This window comes from Hyperolius riggenbachi, chromosome 3, assembly GCF_040937935.1.
Source record: "Hyperolius riggenbachi isolate aHypRig1 chromosome 3, aHypRig1.pri, whole genome shotgun sequence".
In the NCBI taxonomy this organism is placed as follows: domain Eukaryota; kingdom Metazoa; phylum Chordata; class Amphibia; order Anura; family Hyperoliidae; genus Hyperolius; species Hyperolius riggenbachi.
Window position 1 is genome coordinate 312,728,264 of NC_090648.1, and position 24,142 is coordinate 312,752,405.

Below are 24,142 nucleotides of genomic sequence, written 5' to 3' on the forward strand. Positions count from 1 at the left end.
TGTATTTTCCAGAAAAATGTCACACAGTCCACCAGTGCTGACATAATTTTCCAGAAATACTGCTGAACATAACGGAGACGAAAGAATATGCCATGCTCAGGAAAACGGTTTCCCACCCAAAAGCGCCAAGGAGGCATGCATTTGGTACTGAAGAGGAGCACAGTGGCATCTTAAGCTTACAATGCCTGATGCTAACATAATGGTGCTCTTCTGCACCAACAGTGCCCAGGAGGGAGTACAATCATACAGTTGTTTACGTTTACTTTTCCTGCCTCTCCAAATATATACTGCAAAACCTTACATACTTAACTGCTGTCAATGGGTCTTCAGATTCACTGCTTCATACTAGCCTGCATCATCTTCTGTGCCATGTTGATTACACGCTCTCATTAACCAGCTGAGCGGTCTGGACGAGCTCAGCTCGTCCAACACCGCCAGCGGCTGCCGCTCAGGCCCTGCTGGGCCGATTTGAATGAAATAAAAAGCAGCACACGCAGCCGGCACTTTGCCAGCCGCGTGTGTTGCCTGATCGCCGCCGCTCTGCGGCGATTCGCCGCGAGCAGCGGCGAAAGAGGGTCCCCCCAGCCGCCTGAGCCCAGCGTAGCCGGAACAAAAAGTTCCGGCCAGCGCTAAGGGCTGGATCGGAGGCGGCTGACGTCAGGACGTCGGCTGACGTCGATGACGTCACTCCGCTCGTCGCTATGGCGACGATATAAGCAAAACAAGGAAGGCCGCTCATTGCGGCCTTCCTTGTTTATTCTGGGCGCCGGAGGCGATCGGAAGATCGCCTCCGGAGCGCCCTCTAGTGGGCTTTCATGCAGCCAACTTTCAGTTGGCTGCATGAAATAGTTTTTTTTTTATTTAAAAAAAACCCTCCCGCAGCCACCCTGGCGATTTAATCAGAACGCCAGGGTGGTTAATAAATAATAAAAAAAAAATAATAATAATCGCTTTAAACCGCAAACCTTATGTCTCTAAGTCCGTTTCTCTGTTTTGCGTTTTTGTATGCGTTTGTGGTTTTAATAAACTGCCTTTTCAGCAAGAGAATACTTTATCAGATCTAATTTTACAAAAGAATCCATGTGAAACCGCATGCCTGTGCAGCTTCATAGGAAAGGATTGTATGCAAATCACATCCAGTAGGCGGGGGGATGCACAAGTAAGACAGTGAATTTCAATGAGTTTTTTTCTGCTTCTTCTACTCGATCAAAAATGGTGCATATAACAAATATAACTAAAGTGCATAATAAGTAACTCCTACCTGACACACTATCTATAAACCACTATCTATAAACCAGAATTGGAGCTAAGACAAATGTGTCACTATATACCTCTCACATTACATGCCAAAATATAGCACTTGACTTGGAGAGAGTGCAACCAACTTGGCACAGAAGACGATGCAGGCTAGTAATCCAAGATTAGTGCTTGTATCTGCATGAGACATAAGCCAACTTACACCTCTCTGTGCTTTTAGCTATTTTTTCTACATTAGACCATTATCTATACACATGATTTAAAGCACTCGTTCATCTTTCTATGCTTATGTTAACGATAGTGCATTTGCACTGATTAGCAATGAACACAGCTTTTTGTAGTGCACCTCTGTATCTTTTGCAAAAGATACATTTAAACACCTAGTGGGTGGTTTTAGTAGTTTCATATTGCAGCACAGTGGGAGTTCCTACCCCAGCATAGGATTGATCACTTGATCTCATCCATTTCCTCTCTGTGTTAAAAGAAATTAAGTCTTTGTGACCCGCTTTGCAGCCAATAGTAATAGAGGATTTAGTCCTTCCATCAGCCGCCGCAGCGCGTTTATAAAAGTCATGTGTACCCGCTTCACTCTGCCTTCAATAACCATTTCTCACTGTTCTTTTATTTAACTATTTGTTAGAGACACTAGGGAGGAGTGAGAAGGATAGCATGCGGCAAAGCTTTAAAAACTCTCAGTAATGGGGGGGAAGTGGGTAGCATCAACTCTGTACACACAGTTAAAGACTAGCTATGGTGCCCTCCCAGGTCTTTGTCAGCTAAAATGCACTCAGGGTCAACAAAAAGTGCAACTACAGTATTTGCGCTTAGGATACGGCTGGTTTAGTCAGTTACCTTCTCCCTTTAACATCTCGACAGTTAACATGTCTTGGAGAAGAATACACTGGCTGTGTAGGCAGGTCAGATGCATTCAGTGTGTTCGGCTGAAGAGGGGATGAACTGACATTTAAATGTCGGAAAATCACGTTAGACGAGGTAGACGATTCCTGAGGCTTTACATCAGCGCCAACATCCGGAGTGGTTGGTGAAGCAAGGTTCACTTCATGAAAACCTTCCAAGGGGTCACTAGCCATAGTAAACACATTATCTGTACACCTGAAAGGAAGAGAAATGCAATAAAGACCAGCTTCAAACTACTAACATTAAAACAAGACTTTCAACCACTGCCATTTTCATGTATGATACATACAAGTCCAGCATCAGTGGCTGGATCAACTTACTGAAAGACTGTAACCCAGAGATTATGGATGCCTGCTTTTGAATATAGCAGGTTAGAGCAGTGCCACTGACTTATGCAAGTCTAATGCAACTAATGATACAATTTGCCTAAAGATCGATTACAAACAATTCTTATGAACGATGTAAATGACCATTTGGGACCACTAATCTCCTAACCAATCCGATGAGATTGATGGGATCAAACAGAAATTGTGATCGATTTCATTAATCTAATCGGAGTGGTTAGGAAATTTTTGTCCATTAGTGGTCCCAAACGATCATTCATAAGAAGAATCGTTTGTAATTGATCCTTAGGCAAACTATTATTAGTGCAGTGTTCTCCCCAGGCTCTTTTAGCCGGGTGCTCCACCCGGCTAGATTTGGTGACCACCCGGCTGTCATTGGCTCACCTCCTCACCACCTCCTATGCTGTAAGCAGAGTTGCCCTGCATTTTCATCTCTACCCACCCGGCTGCTTTTTCATGCCACCCGGCTACTATTTTATGCCACCCGGCTGGAAAATAATTCTGGGGAGAACACTGTAGTGGCCACCTTAAGTCACATTTCATGTAGAGCTAAATACAAACTGTCAATTACTGTTGCTCATGGTAGTCAGAACCAGACTATTACAGCGTGGTACATGATGTGTAGAGGCTTCCGGTGGGAGAAGTAAACAGGAAAGCAATGCTCTCACCCATTGCAGTTTAAAGATCCAGTGAGCCAGATCTTTACAACAAGCTCAGGGTACACTTGTACACATGCTAGATTATTGCTTGGGATGACCCCCTTCAGCCAAGTTCCACCTAGTGTGTATACTGGGCTCAAGTGTGTTTTTACACAATCTCTTTGTGACCCAAGGTGCCTCTCCAGAGCCATCAAGGAACACACACATAGGTGGAATGACATTGCAGTATTCCATAGAGAAAAACAGTGAAAGTAATGAATAGCTGGAAGCAGAAAAGCATGCTTTTTTTTTTTTTTTTTTTTTTTTTTTTTTAAAGAAATGAGCATTTGTGTTTCTCGGCACTTGAGTTTTTCAATACGTTTGTGGTTTTAATGATCTGTTTTTTCAACAAGAGAAAAAAATACATCAGATCTAATTTTACAAAAATGCATGCGAAACTGCATACCTTTGCAGCTCCATAGGAAAGCATTGTATGCGAATTCGCAAGCATAAGGTGGAGATAAAAAAAAAAAAAAAAACTGCTGTGAGATTTTAAAATGCATGTAAAAAGGATTGGAGAATGCACATCAATGCGATTTTTTTAAATTATGGACTTACAGTATATGCAGGTAATCATTGCTTAAAAAATGTTGACTTTTAGCTAAGACAGAATTGACAGGCTTGTTCTCTCCTTCCACCCTCCACAACGGGTGGGGAAGGGGAGGTAATGAGAGTGTGATGGAAGAGAACATTGCAGCACGCCTGCCTCTTCCTGACTGAAAGTTTTACTTTAGCCTAAAGTCAAAATTTTCAAGCAGTAATCACAGGGCTCGGGGTAAACCTGAAAAAGTCATGATACTCACCTTTAAAGCGGATCCGAGATGAAAAACAAACTATAACAAGTAACTTGTCTATATATCTTAGGGCCCTTTTACACTTAATCATCGTTCTGATTCCCGCGGCCATGGGAGGGTTTTTTTTTTTTCCCGCCCGATTTTTTTTTATATCATGTAGCTAGCCTAGCGCTAGCTACATGATTCGCCCCTTGCTGCAGACTCCCTCCCACCCTTCCGATCGCCGCCGGTGATCACGCCCATAAGGAAATCCTGTTCTGAACGGGATTTCCTTTAGGGCTTCCCCCGTTGCCATGGCGATGAACGGAGTGACGTCATTGACGTCGCAGGGACTCCCGATCCACCCCAAAGCGCAGCCTGGCGGCGATTGGCCAGGCTGCGCACGGGGTCTGCGGGGGGGGGGGGATGGGGAGGAGGCCCTCTTTCGCGTCGAGTGGCGGCAATCGGGTAGGACATGCAGCAAGCAAAGTGCTTGCTGCATGTTTAAAAAAAAAATTATACAAATCGTCCCAGCGGGGCCTGAGCGGTGCCCTCTAGCGTCTCTGAACGAGCTCAGCTCGTCCAGAACGCTAGGGAGGTTAAAACGCGTTAAGTGTGAAAGGCGCCATAGGTAAACATGGGCATTACTTTGAAAATCAGTTTTCTTTCCGTCTGAGAGCAACTGATTAAGTGTAAAAGGGCCCTTATCTAAAGTTTGTGCATTTTTACTGATATGAGGATATGTCCTAAATAAACATTGAGCATAAAGAAGAGATATTGTTGAGGACCTTCCCTTACTATTAGATAGTTTACACAGCAAATCTAGCTGCAAACAGCTTTAACGGAAAATTATTATTTCTTCCTGTGATACAATGACAGCAGCCATGTTTGTAAACATTACACAGAGGCAGGCTTATCTGTATCTTGAGCAAAAAAAAAACCTAATCCCCTCCTCCTCTGAAATCTCTGGCTAGTAATACCTCCCCCTCCACCAGCCCAGACTGAGCTCCCATGAGCCCTTGCTACTGTCTAAAAGTGCCTTGGCTCTCTGAAAACCTGTGGGTGTGGCTTGTTTAGTGTATAGGGAATTAGAGTATTAAAACAAAAACAAAAAAGTATTTGGCTTGAGGAATGCCCTATAAATAATAGGAAAGGAACACAATAATGCAATGAGTAAAAGTTCATCTTGGATCCACTTTAAGCCTCAGGACATTGAGCATATTCAATGCTTCTTATTTCCTGGCTATCCCTTTGGCATGTAAATTTACAAAGGCACGTTTCGCTTGCCTGCCATTTCTCTTTATTCTGTGACACTGGTTAATAACTGTCACATTTATATTATACAGTTTCTATAAAAAGGACCAATTTTTCTCCCCCTTACTTTTTACTGGAAATGACGGGGATATATAAATAATTTAACAACAACCAACATTAAGTAAATAAAAAAATATATATATTTTAAATTAATATAAAATAATCAGAACTATAAAAATATTCAGGGTGTTACATTAGGATTTGTGGTGTAGCAGGCAATACCATTCTTAGTTGTGATACTGGCAGGGCTGTCAGATTTTTAAATATGGTAGGTAGACTGATATCATGCTATTAGTAAATACTTCAACAACAGTTTAATCTGAAGAACTAGAGATGTTAGTACTGTTGCATCTTAGCCCGTATAGACACCTTTCTATTTTTATTGATATATTTGTAGTCACAGGCTAGTGACCGGAATGGTTTCGTTTACAGTTGCCGTATGGTTTCTGTCGTAATAAGATTATCAGATGAAAACAGGCAATTGTTTGTACTAAGAAGTCATGTTGAGAAAAAGCACTGCAACTATTTAAAGGGAAAATAATTTTGTAATGCATATGCATTACTTATCACCATACGATTATTATTATTTTTTTTATTTTTTTAATAAACTGTATAACACTTTGGTACAATGTTATCTCTACCCAGTCATGCTACTCCCACAAATGAAACAGCAACAAAAGGCTTGCAAGGTAAGCTTCCTAGTCATTATGTGTACTCTCAGAGCAGAGCATTACATCACCCATAATAGCAAGCAACAGCTCTACTGGGGATCAGAGGGGATTTGTCAGAGTGAATCGCTTTATACAGCCTCATTAAATATGTATCTTCACCTCATTTCACTTTATTTCAAGAGAGGCACATAATTTGTCCACCTATCAACAGACAGGCCTCAGAGCATCTGTAATTCCATCTTCATGATAAATTGTACAACAGGTGTGAGGCTTTTCTGTTGCCAACAGATGATCTGAATCAAGGAATAGCAGAAGAAATGACATCCCAAGACATAGGTTGCCTGCAACCAATGTACTGCATCATGATATAGTAGAGTCTCAGTTATCCAGCACCGACAGGGATCAGCTGATGCAGGATAAGTGCGCCTTCTTGTTGCTTGAGACTCAATGTTAAAAATAGGCCTAATACCGTACTATACCCCACTCTATATACATACCATGAACTCTGTATTAAATGTTAAAATACAGTAAATTAAAGTATATTAAAAGGGACACCGAGCACCTCTCATGGGTATGCCTTTAAGCCAGACGACTTCCAACAAAGTCGTGCTATGACCCCTCTGGAGGAGCCTCTTGCCATGCATGTCACTTCCTCTTCCTGCTTCATTCAGTGATGCACTTCTCTAACAGAGAAGACAGGGGTGACCCGGAAGTTATAACATAGCCAAGATGGCAGCCGTGATTGTTAAATTGAAATCAAACAGAAACTATTTGTTGTAGAATGGCGATTCAGGCATTCAAATGAAAGAGGAGAGCACAAGCTACAGGTTGGTTGAACTCCATGGACGTATGTCTTTTTTCAACCAAAATAACTATGTAACTGTATGCATCTTTAAGTACTTTGCAGTACTGGTCGGAGTCCCATGAGAGGTGCTCAGAGTCCCTTTAACCTTGGGGGAAACCATGCAACCCAGTCTTCTTAAGCACAGCAGAGCCAAAAAAAAAAAAAAAAAAAAAAAAACAGCCTAAGAAGTTGGCCGTGAAGGCCAACTTCTTAGGCTGTTTTTTTTTTTTTTTTGTGCACTGTGAACACTCCGTCGATTTGCGCTGGTTGGTTGAAACTTCTGGTTAGTCCAGTTCTGGATAACTAGGACTCTACAGTATAACACTTTTCTGAACAATTAGTTCTAAGACAGAGTGAAAATAAGCTGATGGACAACTGCATCCTCCTACTCCAAAAAAAAATGACTTTTATAGTAAGATGACTTTCAGACTATTGACTTTTATCTTTTTTTCCCCTCGAACAAACTAAAAAAAGATTTTTCTGAGTTGTTCAATAAATATCTGATCGGGTCTGTTGGAAAGATCAGATAGTTAAATAGGAAAGCAATGTTTTTTTTTTTATTTGATTTTCTTTAAAAGAAAAAATATATAAGTATGGTATACTGGTTTGATTTTTCAAATGATTCAATTAAGTGGAAAAATTGATCGGATTTCTCTGGTCAAAAATACATTTGTGTATGGCCCACTTACAAAAGTGGCCTGAAGGTACAATATTCAATCAGCATTTTAAGGTTAAGCACGCTTGCTTCAGGCTGCAAGAAAACATAGAACTATAAGCATTCCATTTCTGCAATGTTTTCTGTGCAATGTGCATTTGTGACTAAATCCCAAAACACTGGATCTGTAAAAAGCTACCCTCAGCTGGGTCATTCTGGATCATGGTGAGGGTGGCTGAAAGCTTAGTGAATTAGCAGTTATACAATTGCGACCACAAACCCAGTGCCCGTCATACTGGAACACCAACTGAACAAAAAGGTGGTTGTGTCCATATGTGCATTGCAGCTAATTGCACTATTGTACAGCAAACATGGTTGTGGGCGTGACAGCAGCATTGTGCCCAGCCCACTGAATATGTATAAGTATTATTGTATCAAACACATATGCGCACATTAAGGGGTACCTGAGATGAATGTGATCCACAATAGCAGGTACACACTAAATTTCATAAAGGGGCACGTTCTGGAATAATGTTGAGAAACACAGACTAGCATTCTCCAGCCAGGGAAAATCTTAATAAATCAAGCTTAATGGTTTCTGAAACCTCAAAATAGAAAACAGCTGAGCTCTTTTCTGCCAACCTTAAAACTGTTCCTCCACTGCTGCACCCTTCTGAGCAACTACCGTAATATCTGGAAAACAGTGTGCAAGCCAAATACACCAACATGATCCAGGCCAAAAATAAAGCAAGTTACCAGGTAAGCGGCTTTCCCAGGAATATTACAGGACGGGTCTAAAGTGAGAACTCTCTACCAGGAATAGAACTTGCTTCTTAAATGGAACTTTACAGACACACAAGCCTAATAATGATTTACAGTTACGAAAATGTCCAATTTCATTGCAGAAAAGGCCACAATGCCATCAGTTTGTGAACAATGTTACAGGATTCCAATGCCCTCTCTCCCCCACATGAATATAAATCCCTCTATTTTTCCTAGAAGGCTTCAGAGATCAAAATAAAAGAACAAGGTGTCAAAACAATCTTTCTGAGATCATTTCAGGGCTCTACAGATGCAAGTAACGTGGGCTAATAGGTATTATCAGACTAAAGCCCGGTACATACTTTCAATTTTGACTGGCCAATTTTACCACGTCCAGGTAGTATGAAGGCCAACAGATTTTGAATACTATGAACATTGTGTAGGTAAGCTCTCACACTACATGGGCGCCATAAAATTGGTCAATCAAAGCTGGATGTGTGTACCAAGGTTTAGAATAACATCAAGTAGGTGCAGTGAAATTGTCCACCTCAGAACAGAAAGGGCAAGGCACTTTTATTAAAGTTTGCTGAAAGCCTTATACACACTAGAGTTGTTTGAAATGACCAATGTAAGACCGTTCTACGATCAGAAGATGTCAAGCGATGTGAGATGAAGACTGCAGCTGAAGATTGTAAACAAATTTAATTGTTAAACGATGCATGATGTGACATGGTGGAAACAGAGCACAGGTGAAGTACCACAGACTTAGTGGACACGTCATTTAAAAATCTAACAAGCGATGTACACACTGCTAATGATTAGCTGCCGGAGTGAGCCCCAATGGGATCTTTAGTTTACTGTTCCCTTAAAATTCAAATATTCTGTGAGTCAACTAACTGCCTTTTCAGCAGCTCCTGTTCACCTGAGGAGAGCTTGGCTGCAAGTGTCTTGCACTGGCAGTCATCCTAAGCATGAACTGTACATCTGAGTGTGCAGCAGGCGTCTGCCATGCAGCAGCTTTTTCAACAGACAGCAACTACACTGCATGTCAATGGCTCCCATTCAGTTTCATTATACAGGGTGGGCCATTTTATGGATACTTCTTAATAAAATGGGAATGATTGGTGATATTAACTTCCTGTTTTTGGCACATTAGTATATGTGAGGGGGGAAACTTTTCAAGATGGGTGGTGACCATGGTGGCCATTTTGAAGTCAGCCATTTTGAATCCAACTTTTGTTTTTTTCAATAGGAAGAGGGTCATGTGACATCAAACGTAATGGGAATTTTACAAGAAAAACAATAGTGTTCTTGGTGTGCTTGGTTTTAACATAACTTTATTTTTTCATGCTTTATTTACAAGTTTTTTTGTTTACAGCCATTGGCATGTCGCCGAGGTTAACATGTGAGGAGCGGATAGAAATTGTGTTGATGTCTGGTGAACGTAGGAACCGGGTCATTGCAACAGATTTCAATGCAAGACACCCTACGAGACCTCCCATCTCTCATGCTACAGTTAGCAAACTGCTTGATAAGTTTTGTGAAACTGATTCAGTGTTGGATTTGCCAAAATGTAGACGCATTAAATCTGTCACTAATGAAGAAACATCAGTGGCTGTCCTAGCTTCATTCAGCAAGAGCCAACAGCATAACATTCGCCGCATGTCACTGGAGAGTGGCATTAGTCAAACATCCCTTCGGCGGATATTAGCTACTCACAAATGGCACCCTTACAAGCTCCAGCTACTGCAGCATCTCAATGAGGATGACCCAGATCGGCGGAACAGGACCCTCAGTTTACGCAGAAGATTTTTTTCAGTGATGAGGCAAACTTTTATGTGAATGGTGAAGTTAAAAAACAAAACCACCGCTATTGGTCTGACACTAACCCACATTGGATAGATCCCTCCAAGACTGTTAGAACAAAACAATTGATTGTATGGTGTGGTATATGGGGTACAAAGATAGTGGGGCCATTCTTCATCAATGGAAACCTCAAGGCCACTGGATATGCGAAATTGCTACATGATGATGCGTTTCTCTCTTTATGCACTGAAGCTGGAACGTTCCCTGAGGTATTCCAGCAAGATGGTGCACCACCACATTATGGGTGCCAGACTTTTATCTTTGGGGTCATCTGAAGGCAATTGTCTATGCTGTGAAAATACGAGATGTGCAGCACCTGCTGAAACTACGGATACTGGAAGCCTGTGCTAGCATTTCTCCTGCGGTGTTGCTATCAGTGTGCGAAGAGTGGGATGCAACACAATGGGCAGCACATTGAACACATTTTATAAGCGGTCAGAAACTTGTAAATAACTCGTGAAAGAATAAAGTTACGTTAAAACCATTGATTTTCTTGGGAAATTCCCAATAAGTGATGTGTCACATGACCCTCTTCCTATTGAAAAACAAAAGTTGGATTCAAAATGGCTGGTTTCAAAATGGCCGCCATGGTCACCACCCATCTTGAAAAGTCCCCCCCCCCTCACATTTACTAATGTGCCACAAACAGGAAGTTAATATCACCAACCATTCCCATTTTATTAAGGTGTATCCATATAAATGGCCCACCTTGTAGAACAACAGCAAGGTGCACCTTGCACAGGTTTGTTTCTAGACGGCACAGAAATTGTACAATTTTGCTGTCCGTGTGAGAGAGCCATTAGGGTCCATTCACCAAATCAGGAACAAAAGCGCGCACAGATCAAAGGGGGAAAAAAAGGGTGCCACCATGGGTTGCAATGATAAAAGCGGCGATCAGCTGCAATAGCAGGAACTTTGGGCGCATGGAGGCACCAGATAAAATGCAGCAATAGATGGAATTTGGGGCACCTGAAAATTGCGGGGGCTAACTGCAATTTCCGGGTGCCCCAAATTCCATTTATTGCGGCTTAGCAGCAGGGAGGAGGTTTTATGGTTTAGGCACCACCAGGGGGGTATTAGAGTTGGGCATTGGTAGAGGGAGGGTTCTGTGTGAGAGTAGGAATAGGCTATGTCATACGGTAGTAAAATATTGGTAAACATTACCGATATTTTATTATCGAAAGACAGAATATCTGTAAATTTATAGCAGCAATTCCCTACGCCCCTTTTCCAGGTGCCTTTATTACATGTACACCCTTTCACACTATCATTGCCTGTCAAGCTGAAGCAATATTTCTATGGTATGTTCACATAGGATGCAGTGCAGCAGGCCCGAAGCAATGCACATACCAGACAATGTGAGAGTTTACAGTGGCAGTGAAGCATACTTTCAGTGTACTGTATGCTTCATTGTACGGTTGCATAAGACGATGTAACTTTTTGGCACTTTGCAATAGTATTGCAACGCAATGTACACAGTGTGATCGGACCCTTGCTCGAACATTCCTGTCCTCTTTAATGAAACTAGAAATCAGGAGGTCAGGAGATTGTTAGTCTTACTGCAAACCTTTTGAAAGTACTAGTAAAGTACACTAAAATACATTTCATACAGTCAAAAGCATGATGGATAAAAGTAAATAAAAAGCACTTTATGTAATCTGTAGAACTCAGAAAGCTTGAAGGTCACTACAAGCCTAGAAAGGACTAGCGGCACACAATCCTGTAGGCACGGACACTGTCCAGCAAAAACAACAATACTAAAAGGCACTTTAAAGTCAGAACCTGGAAAAATGCCACTATAAACCAGTATAAGTTGTGAAAACTTAGGCCTCTCTGGAACCATCAAGGAAGAGTGTCATCCAGATCATCATACAGTAGGTCCTCTGCTAAGTTCAGCAACAGTGCAGCCCTAGCCTTCATAGAACATGAAGAGCAACACACTGACCTATGCTTACCTTTCATGAGGTCTCCAGTCTTTACATAAATAAACATGAAATCTGTAAAATATGTATGTTTAACGATGTACATAAACATTCAGGTTAAACATAACATTGAGGGGAAGGTAGGCTGGTTGGCATACTTTAAGCCTCCATCCACAGAAGATGGCAGCATTCATCTTGCCCCCTGCCAAGGCTATCCTAGCTAATAAAATACAGGTGTCCCTGCATCCTGTGTCCCTGTGTCAGTGTTTTTGCACTACTGCGCATGTCCTGCACTGGCACAGCCGTTGGGACAGGACGCAGAACGGGTCAGGAGGCGGGAGTGTGCGTGGGGGGCGGGTGCGCGCTGTAGCGGCGTGACAGACATAGAGCCCGTTTTTTAAACAGGCTTAGGCACTAGTACAACCATAAAAGAGGTGAGCTCCCAAGGATCAGGTAGTCCCACTTGAACAGGACTATCACAATCGGGGCTGTGGAGTCAGTACAAAAATCATCTGACTCCTCAGTTAATGAAACCGACTCAGAGTACCCAAAATTGCTTCGACTCCACAGCCCTGATCACAATAGCTGTAGGTACAGCTAAAAATTTAAAAAAGTACTACCAAAACAAATTCTTGTGCACAACTTTGAGGAAGTGCCATCCTGCCCTTGGGAAAAAAAAAAAAAAAATGAATATTCAAACAAACTGGACAACCTGGCCCAGTCTGCACAGAATTCCGGCTTAAGTTCCACCAAACATATTTGTGATGAATGGAAACTAACTGTGAGCCAGGTCCCACCATCAGTGCCTGACCTCACTGATATGTGCCCGAATAAAAAGCAACTTTCACAATTATGTTTTCAGTAGAGTATCTTAGTAAAGTGGTGAAGGCTCTGACAACTGAAATAGCTATGGCAGGAAAGAGATTTATAGATCTCTTTATAATTGGCAACTTTTTATACGATTTCCAATACACTGCAGTACATAATCATTCAGGACTATGGAAACAAATTACTATGGGTAAATCTACAGCCAATATGTGTCATCAGTTATCCAACGCCCTTACACACTCACAGTAGACCAACTAGTTGCTTAGCCACAAAGTCCCCATACTTTCCGCTTCCTTTCAAAAACAGCCTCTACCAGAACACTAGAGGGGAAGAAAATACAAAGTAAAAAAATTTCAGTAAATGCTCTCATATGCGATAGACGGTATTTGCAAACTTTGCAGGGGAGGGACAAACTAATTCAGCAGGATCCAAACGAAGGGTAAAAGTTGCATTGTGTGTTATTTGTGCAGTACAGCACATACATTGAAGCACACAGTACATACAAAGTATGCTTCATAACCCCCATTAGAGCGTGTCTTTCAGTACCGCACTGTATTTACTGCATTATGCTGATTGATTACACCGCCCACACGCACAAATGTGAACACACCATTACAATCCAATTGCATCACATGATACAATGAAATTGTATCGTCCAACACAATGCACTGCCCCACTGTGAATGTAGCCTAGATGATCAGACTGCATACTTGGCTTCCCTGGCTGGGATTACAAGGCTACTACTTGCTTGACCTGGCATTACTGGGCTGGTAATGGTCTGCAGTTCATCACAGTGGCTGGCAGTTGGACTATCACTGGTAAACTGGCTCTAGGGACATATAAGGGTCAATTCAACAGGGGAGTATTTTGCTGTATTCCTACACAGCCATCACTTCAGGATAGTAAGGTACACATTCTGAACAGAACAGAAAACTAGTTCAGATGACAATGCTGAAAAATCATCTCTAAACAGGGATGTGGACATTTAAAACGATATATTGTCAGAAAATTCCCGTTATACTAGACTTTGATGCCTAAACTAAATGAACTAGCCATATATACACATATTTGGACAGAGTCGGACTGGGACACTAAGGGCTCACCAAGGAAGTTTCAGCCTGGGCCCCCCCCCCCCTTACCTCCTCCCCTCCCCCCCATTTTGGGCTCACATACACATGTACTCTACAAATTTTGCATGCCTTTATGGTAGGGAATAGATTGTGAGCACTTCTGAGGACAGTCTCCAATAGAAATATGTCCACAAAAATAAATGGGTGTCACCACGCACTGGAACATCGGCGTGGTCATGAGTCGTCATGGGCAGACTTAAAAAAAAATAAATAAATAGCGGTGTTATTCACAGAGATTAGGTCCGACCAGATACATTTTAGATAAAATATTCAAGTAGTTACATGCCTCATGATAATTCATCAAGTAGTCAAATGGCGGCAGATACTCCCACAAAATGCAATCAGGTTGGCAGCAGACACCCCCACAAAATGCAATCAGGTTGGCGGCAGATACCCCCACAAAATGCAATCAGGTTGGCGGCAGATACCCCCACAAAATGCAAGTACCCCCCAGCTTGGAAGGGGGGGGGCATCGGGCACAGATCGGCGGGGAAGCCTCCCCCCTCCTCACCTAGGGCCCCCCCCCCCCCAGTTAAATAGGCAGCCGCAGGTCTCAGCCCCCCATGCTGGAAGGGGGGGCAGCGAGTACAGAGTGGTGGGGAGGGGGACTAGGGCCCCCCCCTTCTGCGCTCCTCCCTGTCCAAAATAGCAGCCAGCAGCGGCAGCGAGTGCAGGAATCGCTTACCATCCGAGAGTCAGATCCATAGATCTGCGTGCCGCTGGCTGGTCTGGCCTCTTGCACTGCACAGTCCAATCACGCTCTCACAGGAAGTACTGTGAGAGCGTGATTGGACAATCAGTGCAGAAGCCCAGACCAGCCAGCGGCACGCAGAGCTATGGATTTGACTCTCGTCGGTAAGCTATTCCCCGCTGCTGCTGCAATCTTGGAGGGAGAGCGCAGAAGGGGGGTCCCCTAGGTGAGGGAGGGGGGAGGCTTCCCCCCTCCCCGCCACTCTGTGCAGAATTTCCCCCCTTCCTGCGCTTAGCCCCCTCCTTTTCAGCATTGGGGCCCCCAGGAGGCGCACCGATGGGACCATCGGCACTTGGCGGCTCAGTACGAGCCTGTATTTGGATGTTTCTTCACCTTTTTTGAACTGAATAGGTTGTTTGAATTAAAACAACAGCTTTTTTTTTGCAATCTGTCTGCACCCCTTGACTTCTGACGGACCAACCAATATTACACTAGCTAAAGTAAATACATGATCATCAGATTTCTGCTTTATTTGATTTCTCCCTGGTGGAACGGTTTATTAAAGCCAAATAGTCTTGGAATGTAAGGCATCCAGCTGAATAACCAAGTAAATAAGAAAAATACACAAACATTCATTTCAAAAGCAATATGCTTCTTTCCCATTAATGGAGGTGGAAAAAGACTGAATCCACTTTTTTTCCACATTCATCTAGGGTTCCCTTCATAGTAATGCAGAACGTCACACTGCAATGTAAAACCTTTTTGACATTCAGTGCGTCGGGTGCAATCTAATGGAGTGCGGCATCCCAACGTACTGCATGCCGTGCCTTACCGCATAACTCATGCAGTTACAGTTGAGCATACTTTTCATTGATTGTATGTTTCACAGTATGCGACGCAACGGTCTAATCCCGTGCAGTGCGACTTTTCCGTTCCGGTTTTTAAAGGTAACGCAACTCCCACTGTGAACATAACCTAATACTGTAATAGGATACTTGGATTCCCCTCTAACTATCAATGCTTCCATTCCTCATCTAGTAAAATTTCACAATGAACCAATGGAGAAAGTTTCCTATTAAAAAAAAAAAGAAAAAAAAAAAGGGTAGTAATCACATGACCAGAAGACTTGCTTGCACGTATTGAAACAGTTACTTCGCACTGGAATGTCTTTATCTTTATAGTGGGCACCTGAATGTTTGCAGTCACCAACACCATTCATGCCACTGTGGTATAGTGCTATAGTACATATCTAAAGTCTTGTGCACAAGCTAGATAGTTCTTGGCTTGAGGTGGTCTGTCAGGCCAGTCCAATATGTATAGTCCTTTTATGTATGCAAATGAAGCAATCAAACTGCAGTCAGGCGCAGTAGCAAATCTCCTGAGAATTAAATAAAAACACAGCTCTTTTCTGGCTGAACATACAATCACAACAGCAGTAGAGTGCTGAAAATGTCATCAATTTTTATTGGGAGCTGAAAGAATCATTTTACATCACCCTGATATGGAAGCTGTGCACATTTAAAATAATTAAAGGACACCTGAACTGAGAGGGCTATGAAGGCTGACATTTATCTCCTTTTTAAACAATGCCAATTTCCTAGCTGCTGATCATGATGATCCTCTGCCTCTAATACTTCTAGCCCAGGCATGGGCAAACTTGGCCCTCCAGCTGTTGAGGAACTACAAGTCCCACAACGAATTGCAGGAGTCTGACAGCCGCAGTCATGACTCATAAAGGCAAATGCATTGTGGGATTTGTAGTTCCTTAACAGCTGGAGGGCCAAGTTTGCCCATGCCTGGTCTAGCCATAGACCCTGAACAAGCATGCAGATCAGGTGTTTCTGACTGGATTAGCCACATGTTTGTTTCAGGTGTGTGATTCAGACACTACTTAAACCTAATGCAGGGTACACACTATGAGATTTTCTGGCCGATTTACTGTCAGATCGATTATTTCCAACATGTCCGATTTGCTTTCCAATCGATTTCCGAGCATTTTCCGATCGATTTCCATTAACTTTAATAGAAAATCAATCAGAAAATGCTTGGAAATCGATTGGAAAGCAAATCGGACATGTTGGAAATAATCGATCGGTTAGTAAATCGGCCAGAAAATCTCATAGTGTGTACATAAGAGATCAGAGGGGCTGCCTGATAACTGGTATTGTTTAAAAGACAAACGAGGTGACATGATGAGATAGACATGTGTATGTACAGTGCCAAGCACACAAATGACTATGCTGTGATCCTTTTTTTATATCTATGCCTGAAAAGGTTAAAAATCAGGTATGCAAGTAACAGTTTCTCTCTGGTTTGGGACTGGGTCAGACTAGAACATAACTCTCACTGATAAGTAATAACAGCCATAAGACACTTTCCTGTCAGTAAATGGCTTTTGTGAGCAGGGGCCTATAGTTGATAGATTTGAGCCGTGGCATACTTAAATGAAGGTATAATTGAGCAGAGACAATGATACAGTAAAAACTTAAAAAACTAGATTTACAAAAGTGTGGGATATCTAAAAAAAAAAGGTCATTTTTAGGAGGAGGAAAGATACTATTGTTTATCTCATCAGTTTATTTACACCTCGGATGTCCTTTAAGGCTGCTTTCACAGTGGGACGTTAAAGTCCCACGTTACAGCAGCCTGTAGCGCAGCCCAACTTACAGTAATGAAAAATCAATGTGCTGTTCACAGAGCACACGTTGCGTTACATTGTAACGCTACACGTTGAATGAAAGTGCAGCATGCTGTGCGTTATACTGGGCTTTAGCTGTGTTAGACTGCTTGCACATGCTCGGTGACTAGCCACATGGCTAATTAATATTCACTGCACTGTGGTGACGTAACCTGGACTCGTAGTGTTGTCCGGATCATAAATGAATAGTTCATTTGATCCAGATTATCACAATGAACGATTCGGTTCACAGTGAATGTCTGTCTGGAAGAAACAAGAACATACAGAATGTACAGTGCAGGGAAAGTGGTGGCTAGTAATTTTACCCCCAGTCTGCTTCCCTAGTAAAATGATCCGGTTCAAAGATCCGGATCTTTTCAATGATCCGATTCAAATCATCTGAATCCATGAAAAGATCCGGACTTCCCATCACTATCCTGGTGCGGCTGTTCTATCAGTATAGATAGAACGAAAACAGCGCACCAAGAGCCGCAACGCGGATCAATCTGACGTCTAACTTCAACACCACCATGCGTTGCGTTAGGGGCACGTTATGCGACCATAACGTCCCCTAAAACGCAACGTCCAAGTGTGAAAGAAGCCTAAAGGAAAACAAATATGGCCTCCATATCCCTCATTTCAGTTTACTTTAAAATTAAATCCCTTAAATTGAAAATAAGATCATGAGACCCCAGGAAGTTTGCTTTGAAAATATTATCCTTTAACCTCCCTGGCGGTAAGCCCGTGCTGAGCACGGGCTATGCCGCTGGGAGGCACCGCTCAGGCCCCGCTGGGCCGATTTGTATAATTTTTTTTTGCTACACGCAGCTAGCACTTTGCTAGCTGCGTGTAGCATCCGATCGCCGCCGCTACCCACCGATCCGCCGCTATCCGTCGCGCCGCAGCCGCCCCCCAGACCCCCTGCGCTGCCTGGCCAATCAGTGCCAGGCAGCGCCGTGGGGTGGATCGGAGTCCCCTTTAACGTCATGACGTCGATGACGCCATGGCGACGGGGAAGCCCTCCAGGAGATCCCGTTCTTTGAACGGGATCTCCTGATCTCCGATCGCCGGCGGCGATCAGAGGGGCTGGGGGATGCCGCTGAGCAGCGGCTATCATGTAGCGAGACTTCGTCTCGCTACATGAAAAAATAAAATAAAAAAAAATTAAAAAAAAAAAAACACTACTTTGCTGCCCCCTGGCGGATTTTTTAAACCGCCAGGAGGGTTAAGCAAAGTGAGGAATTGTATATTTAAAAAAAAAAAAAAAAAAAAAAAAAAGCTTTCCTCAGGTCGCAGCTAATTGCAGTTAATACTAGTATTCTCCAAAGGAAAAAAATCTGTCTTGCATGGGGTAGGATTACATAGCTTTGAAAAAAAGATGAGTCTTCTCATACATGTTTAATGCCCTCCAGTACAACAATGACAGCAGCAATACAGAGGAAAGCAGGCAGATACAATCTACAACTGCCATACAGAAGTAGCTATACAAGCTGTCATTATCATGCAGCTGAGGTCTGGGAACAATCTCCCCATTTCATGTAAGGAAATATAATCATCAGAACTGTTCTGCAATATCAATAGTAGAAGGAACATACTGGATTTTGAAAGCCAATATAGGCTCATAACTTTTCCAAAGTAAGAATAACATTGGCATGTCTGCTCCATGCCTCCACCCCCCTCTAGCAGCATTTGATCAGCAAACATAATATTCTTACCCAAGGGGAAGTAGCAATCACAATCACTTTTTGCCAGACCTGAAAGCTGGTCACTGTGTTGGAGGGATAACTGTGTTCAGTTAGATACTTAGAACTGAGCTTTTAATGCATAAAGAGCTAAGAACTATGTTGTTCTTATTGTTAAAATGGACCTGAACTTAGAATATCTTCTCTGTTCTAAAAGATATACAACAACGTAACCTTTAAAGTGGACCTGAACTCATGCTCAGGACAGAAGGAAAACATGCAGAAGTGCACCCTGTATGTATTTAGAGCGTTGAGCCTATTGAAAATTGATCTAAATGCATTATTGCACCATTATGCTGGGAACAGGCGTTTCGTTTTCCCGCACGATAGATGTGTTCAATTGATAAATTCCGTCATGTCTGATATTCCGCTCAATCGTTTTATCGCTCGATTCCTCATAGAAGTGAATGAAAAAAAAAAGAAAAACGGGCAGAAGATAAGAGAATCGAATGGTAAATCGATTACGCAGAGAATCGACTGCAAAAATCGTATCCTGTGTTCCCAGCATTTGATCCAATGCAACGCTATGGGCCATGGATCTGCTACCAGCAAATCAACCGAGATTTTCCATCCTGTCAGATAGATCAAATCCATGTAAATCGATTACAAAATAGATTGGCCGATTTGAAAGAAATCAATTTTCGATCAATTCTTAGAATCGATCGATTGCTGAAATTGACCAGCGTATGGGCCCCTTTACAATGACTTCACAAACACGCTAGAACCATGCTAAGAGGTTAACTCCTACACTACCAGTGAAGAGCTGGCTTTGACTGCAATAAATATTTTGGTCACTCTATATGGCTTCGTAGTCATGTGTAGTAACCAACAGTGTTGTCATACAAATTACCAGCATAACACTGGGAAAAAGTGATCGAGTTAATGTTCCTGTCAGTAAGTTATTAACATGTATACTGAAAGGGTAAGGCGTTAGGCAAATATGTCAATATCTTTTACATTTCAGGAGCTCCCAAAAAGCTGAACCCAAATGTAGCGCCACAGCTTGGAAATTGACAGACTTCGCAGGCGCAGGATGCTCCTGGCTGCAAGTGCGGTTTTGGGTACCTGGATTTAGAGCTTTCACAAACTGAGGAGTGCGAGTTGGATGATTTTTGTACTGACTTCACAGCCCTAGCGCACAGCCATGACAGCGCATGTGCCATAGTACACGACCCAGACTTAACTAGGGGTGACGGCAGAAAAACAAAAAGGGGTCCTTGATGACTTCAAAGCCCTAGGTAAGTAAAAGTCACCTTTATTATGACTGCTATCTTCATCATACATTAGGGACACAAAGCCAATAAAAATGGACATGTAGTGGAAAGACTTCAAGGTATACAATGTGAAAAGTCACCAAGTTGCCAATAAGGGAATGCACGACAGACTATTATCCCCTACGTCACCATTCCACCCGATATTATGAATGGCCACATGTAAAGCCAAGTATTGCAGTTCAGTCTAGTTATAAAGCACTATTACATGTATTTTGCACAGAGAATAATGAAAGCAACTCTAAATATGATAAAACACAAACATACCACGGAAAACTTTTCACTATGTCCAGTGACAACATATGTACCTCCATCCCCTAAATAAAAACAATGATCAGCTCTATAAAGTTTGGTTATTTTTCTTACCTATGGTACAAATATACGGTGTATATACCGGTATGTGTCATCTGCAAATCCTGTACGCTATATACTTACCTGAAAAAAAATACAGCATAAGAGCTGAAACCATGCAAAAACTTTTATGAAAATATCCCATTATTGCTAGGCATGATTTCAGTAGTTCAGAGTAGAATATTTTACATTTCATGAAGTACCAAATGTTTTGAAAGGTCATAGTCACTCAATTCTGGCTTTCAGTCTTATCCCTTATATAGAGGTTTCTCTGGATTTTGCACATTTTCATATTATCATTAAGAAATGTAGAGGATGAAGTTTAAGATTTTTTTTTTTTGATTGAGGAATGTTATTCTTAAAATGCTACACTAGCCATCAGTGCAGTATTCCCACTTTAACTTCTGAGGGACAGCCTCTACGAGAACCTCTTTCAATAATCAGTCATGTTACCAGTACTGTAAGTTGTGAGAAATACCACAAAGGGTTTTTTTCCCCAGCCATACGTTTGAAGTTCGTCATGCTCCCCTCCACCCCCCCTTTTTTTAAACTTTAAGGGATTGAACTCTTAGGGTGGCCACTAACGTTCCAATCTTTTTTATCCAATCTTACCAAATCTATACAGTAGAAGGGCAAAATGAGTGAATATATTGGAAAGATCCTATTGGCAGTCCCTTATATTACATAGAAATGGTAAGATTGGATGAAAAAGAGTGTATCATTAGTGGCCAAACATATTTTTCATAAACCATATAAAAAGGTATCAGTTTTAAAATTGCAAGGCACACTTTGTACTAACTTCAAATATAGGTTTTAACGGATTTGTAAATCATTCAATACTGTACATTTCATACAGAATCACAACTTTTCAAACGTAGGTTAGTACTTTCTCATCTGCTAGGTGCTGAAAATGGACTTTCTAGATGAGTTGGGAGCTCACATGCTGTGAAAAAAACTCAAGCGCAAAGTTTATTAAATAATGGCCTTGTGTGTATAATAGAATGGTTCCATGCGTTTTATGCTGCAAATATGAATCAAGGGAAAATATGTCTGCAATGTAAGGGTGCAAAAGTGGCACTTTTGTAACGGGTTTTGTTCTTATTTTCCTCGCTATGCTCTTGATGAATCTACGGTAGAGTGTGGAACAAACAACCAAGTCAAAGCACTGTACATAATAACACAGAAATACTATTTCACAGAGAAAGAGATAGCTGACACATAGTAAATAGAGATGGGCTAGCCATCCTTTGTGACACATGTGCTTTAGTTATACTGCTGGTGGATATTAAAATCATCATGCTGTGAGTGGTACTTACCTTAGGTTTTATGGTTAGTTAGTGAGTCAAAGAAGGAGTGCAATGACATGGAATCCCTGACTTTCAGAAGACAATCTAGCACTTCCGTGGCTACAACATGCTAACGTGTAGAGGTTGCTCAACACATACTGATAAATAATTGGTTATAACTAGTTCCAACCAATACTCCATGATCTGAAATGGGCATATTTGATTTAGCGGTTAACAGTTAAATCAGAGGCTCAATCTGCCTCACTGCTGGAAGAGGTGCTAGTTCCAGGCCAGATCACACCCATGCAGTGTGATGGAGAGTGATCCTACTACCTTGAAACAAGCACAGATTCCATAAACTACATGGTTCTCTGCAGGGGGGTGGAACCATAACTCCAATAGAAGGATCCCAGGGAAAAGATCATCAATGAGATGATGAGAATGATGGCATGTGTGCATATAAGCAAGTGCAGTTGATTGCCTGAATTCAAAGCTGCATACAGTTTTCATTCAACCTGCATATAAGCCAAAGTTATAAGCATCTCATTGGCCATCACTTACTGATGCACTGCTTTTGTCTGCACAGTTCTTTTCCCATACCAGAACTGTGGAAGTGAGGAATAGCATCCAGGTGCCTCATCTAAAATGGTTTCCACAACTAACAGTGCTGGTCTAGTTTAGGGGACCCAGCAGGAAACCTCAAAGGGAACAGTTCTCCAATCACACAGCCCCTCTACAGAACAAAGCATTGTGATGGGTCATTATGGGAAAGTAGGATTCGTGAGTTTGATTCTGAAGAAGGTTGGAATTCTGATTTGAAGAAGACTGGGTGGAGGGCTGTGAAGCCAAAGTGGACATTCTCCAAGTCACCTCATAGATACTATGAAAATGCGTTCTCACTTGTTTGTATTGTCATTGCAGAAATTCAGCTACTTCCTGTATTGTCACTGGTAACTCAGCAAAAAGAATATTATAACGCTTCTCTATCCAGAACTGAAAAAAAAAACTTGCACTTTAAAGTAGAGATTCTCAAACATGGCAAGTATTCTGGATACTGCATGTTTTGTGAATCAACACCCAGAAACATAGAAAATCTAACTAACATGTTTGATCAACAATTAACCCCAGTGTTCTAGGAACTAATGCCACAAACCTGCACACTTGGTGAAGCGTGGAGACAGGTGTCAGGACCGTCACATCACCCATCATGCAGCAGCCTGACTGACACTACAATTCAGGTGACCGTGGAGGAGGAGCTGTATGGTATGCGGAATAAAGCTATGAAATAATTGAATATTTTATTTTTTACCTTTCTCGTTATCTTTCCCTGGGGCCACACGTCTGCTGACGTTTCTTATCGCAATGTCATCAGCAACATAAAGGTTGTTTTGGTGCTTCCAGCCGCTGCGAGCGCGGCCATCTCTATAATGGGCGAAGTGGTGTCTTCCTACATTCACCTCCCCTCTGCCCTTATCGTGCGTCACGTTGTGAGATCGCACATGCGCATAGAACATACTCGGCTGCGACCAGCTTCTCTATAGCAACCCGCTACGGCTTCTTGTTCGTGAATGCGCACGCACATTATTCACGCAGCGGAATTAGCAACTAAATATAAAAAAATAAATATATATACTGCTATTACATAAATACAGCACGTGCACAATATTTACATGTATATGCGTATATACAATACATGCAGATAAATTTGTGTACCTAATGTATGCTTATATGTAAATGTTATAAAAATCAAACCAATATACCATACACTTATGATAAATTTTTCCAAAACTAGCAAACAAATGATCAAATAGAAATTTCAGTTTTTACACTTTCCTGTATTATTTTTTCAACACATCTGATCCGATTTATATCGGAAAAAAATAATGATCGTTTTTTTCTTCTCTCTATTGCAGGGGTCCCCAACCTTTTTCGGACCGGGGACCGGTAACCGTCCAAAATTTTCTCTGGGGCCGGGGGGTTGGGTGTTCGGGATATTCGCGGCGGCACAGCAAGCACAGTTGCCCCAGTATAGGGAGCTAGTATAGAGACCCAGTATAGCTAATATAGTGTCCAGTGTGCCCCAGTATAGCTAGTATAGTGCCCCAGTATAGCTAGTATAGTGCCCCAGTATAGCTAGAATAG

General features: G+C 42.1%; 1 protein-coding gene across 1 annotated transcript in view; it reads right to left on the bottom strand.

Moving 5' to 3' along the window:
- Positions 1 to 23,493, bottom strand: part of RAB3IP (RAB3A interacting protein) — a 49,650-nt gene extending 26,157 nt beyond the window's left edge. Inside the window, exons 1-2 of the mRNA XM_068276686.1 lie at positions 23,310 to 23,493; positions 2,110 to 2,370 (exon numbers count right to left, since the gene is read on the bottom strand). Of these exons, the coding sequence (XP_068132787.1) occupies positions 2,110 to 2,348 (239 nt within the window). The 5' untranslated portion in view covers positions 2,349 to 2,370; positions 23,310 to 23,493. The remainder of the gene's footprint in view (positions 1 to 2,109; positions 2,371 to 23,309) is intronic.
- Positions 23,494 to 24,142: the final 649 nt, after the last annotated feature.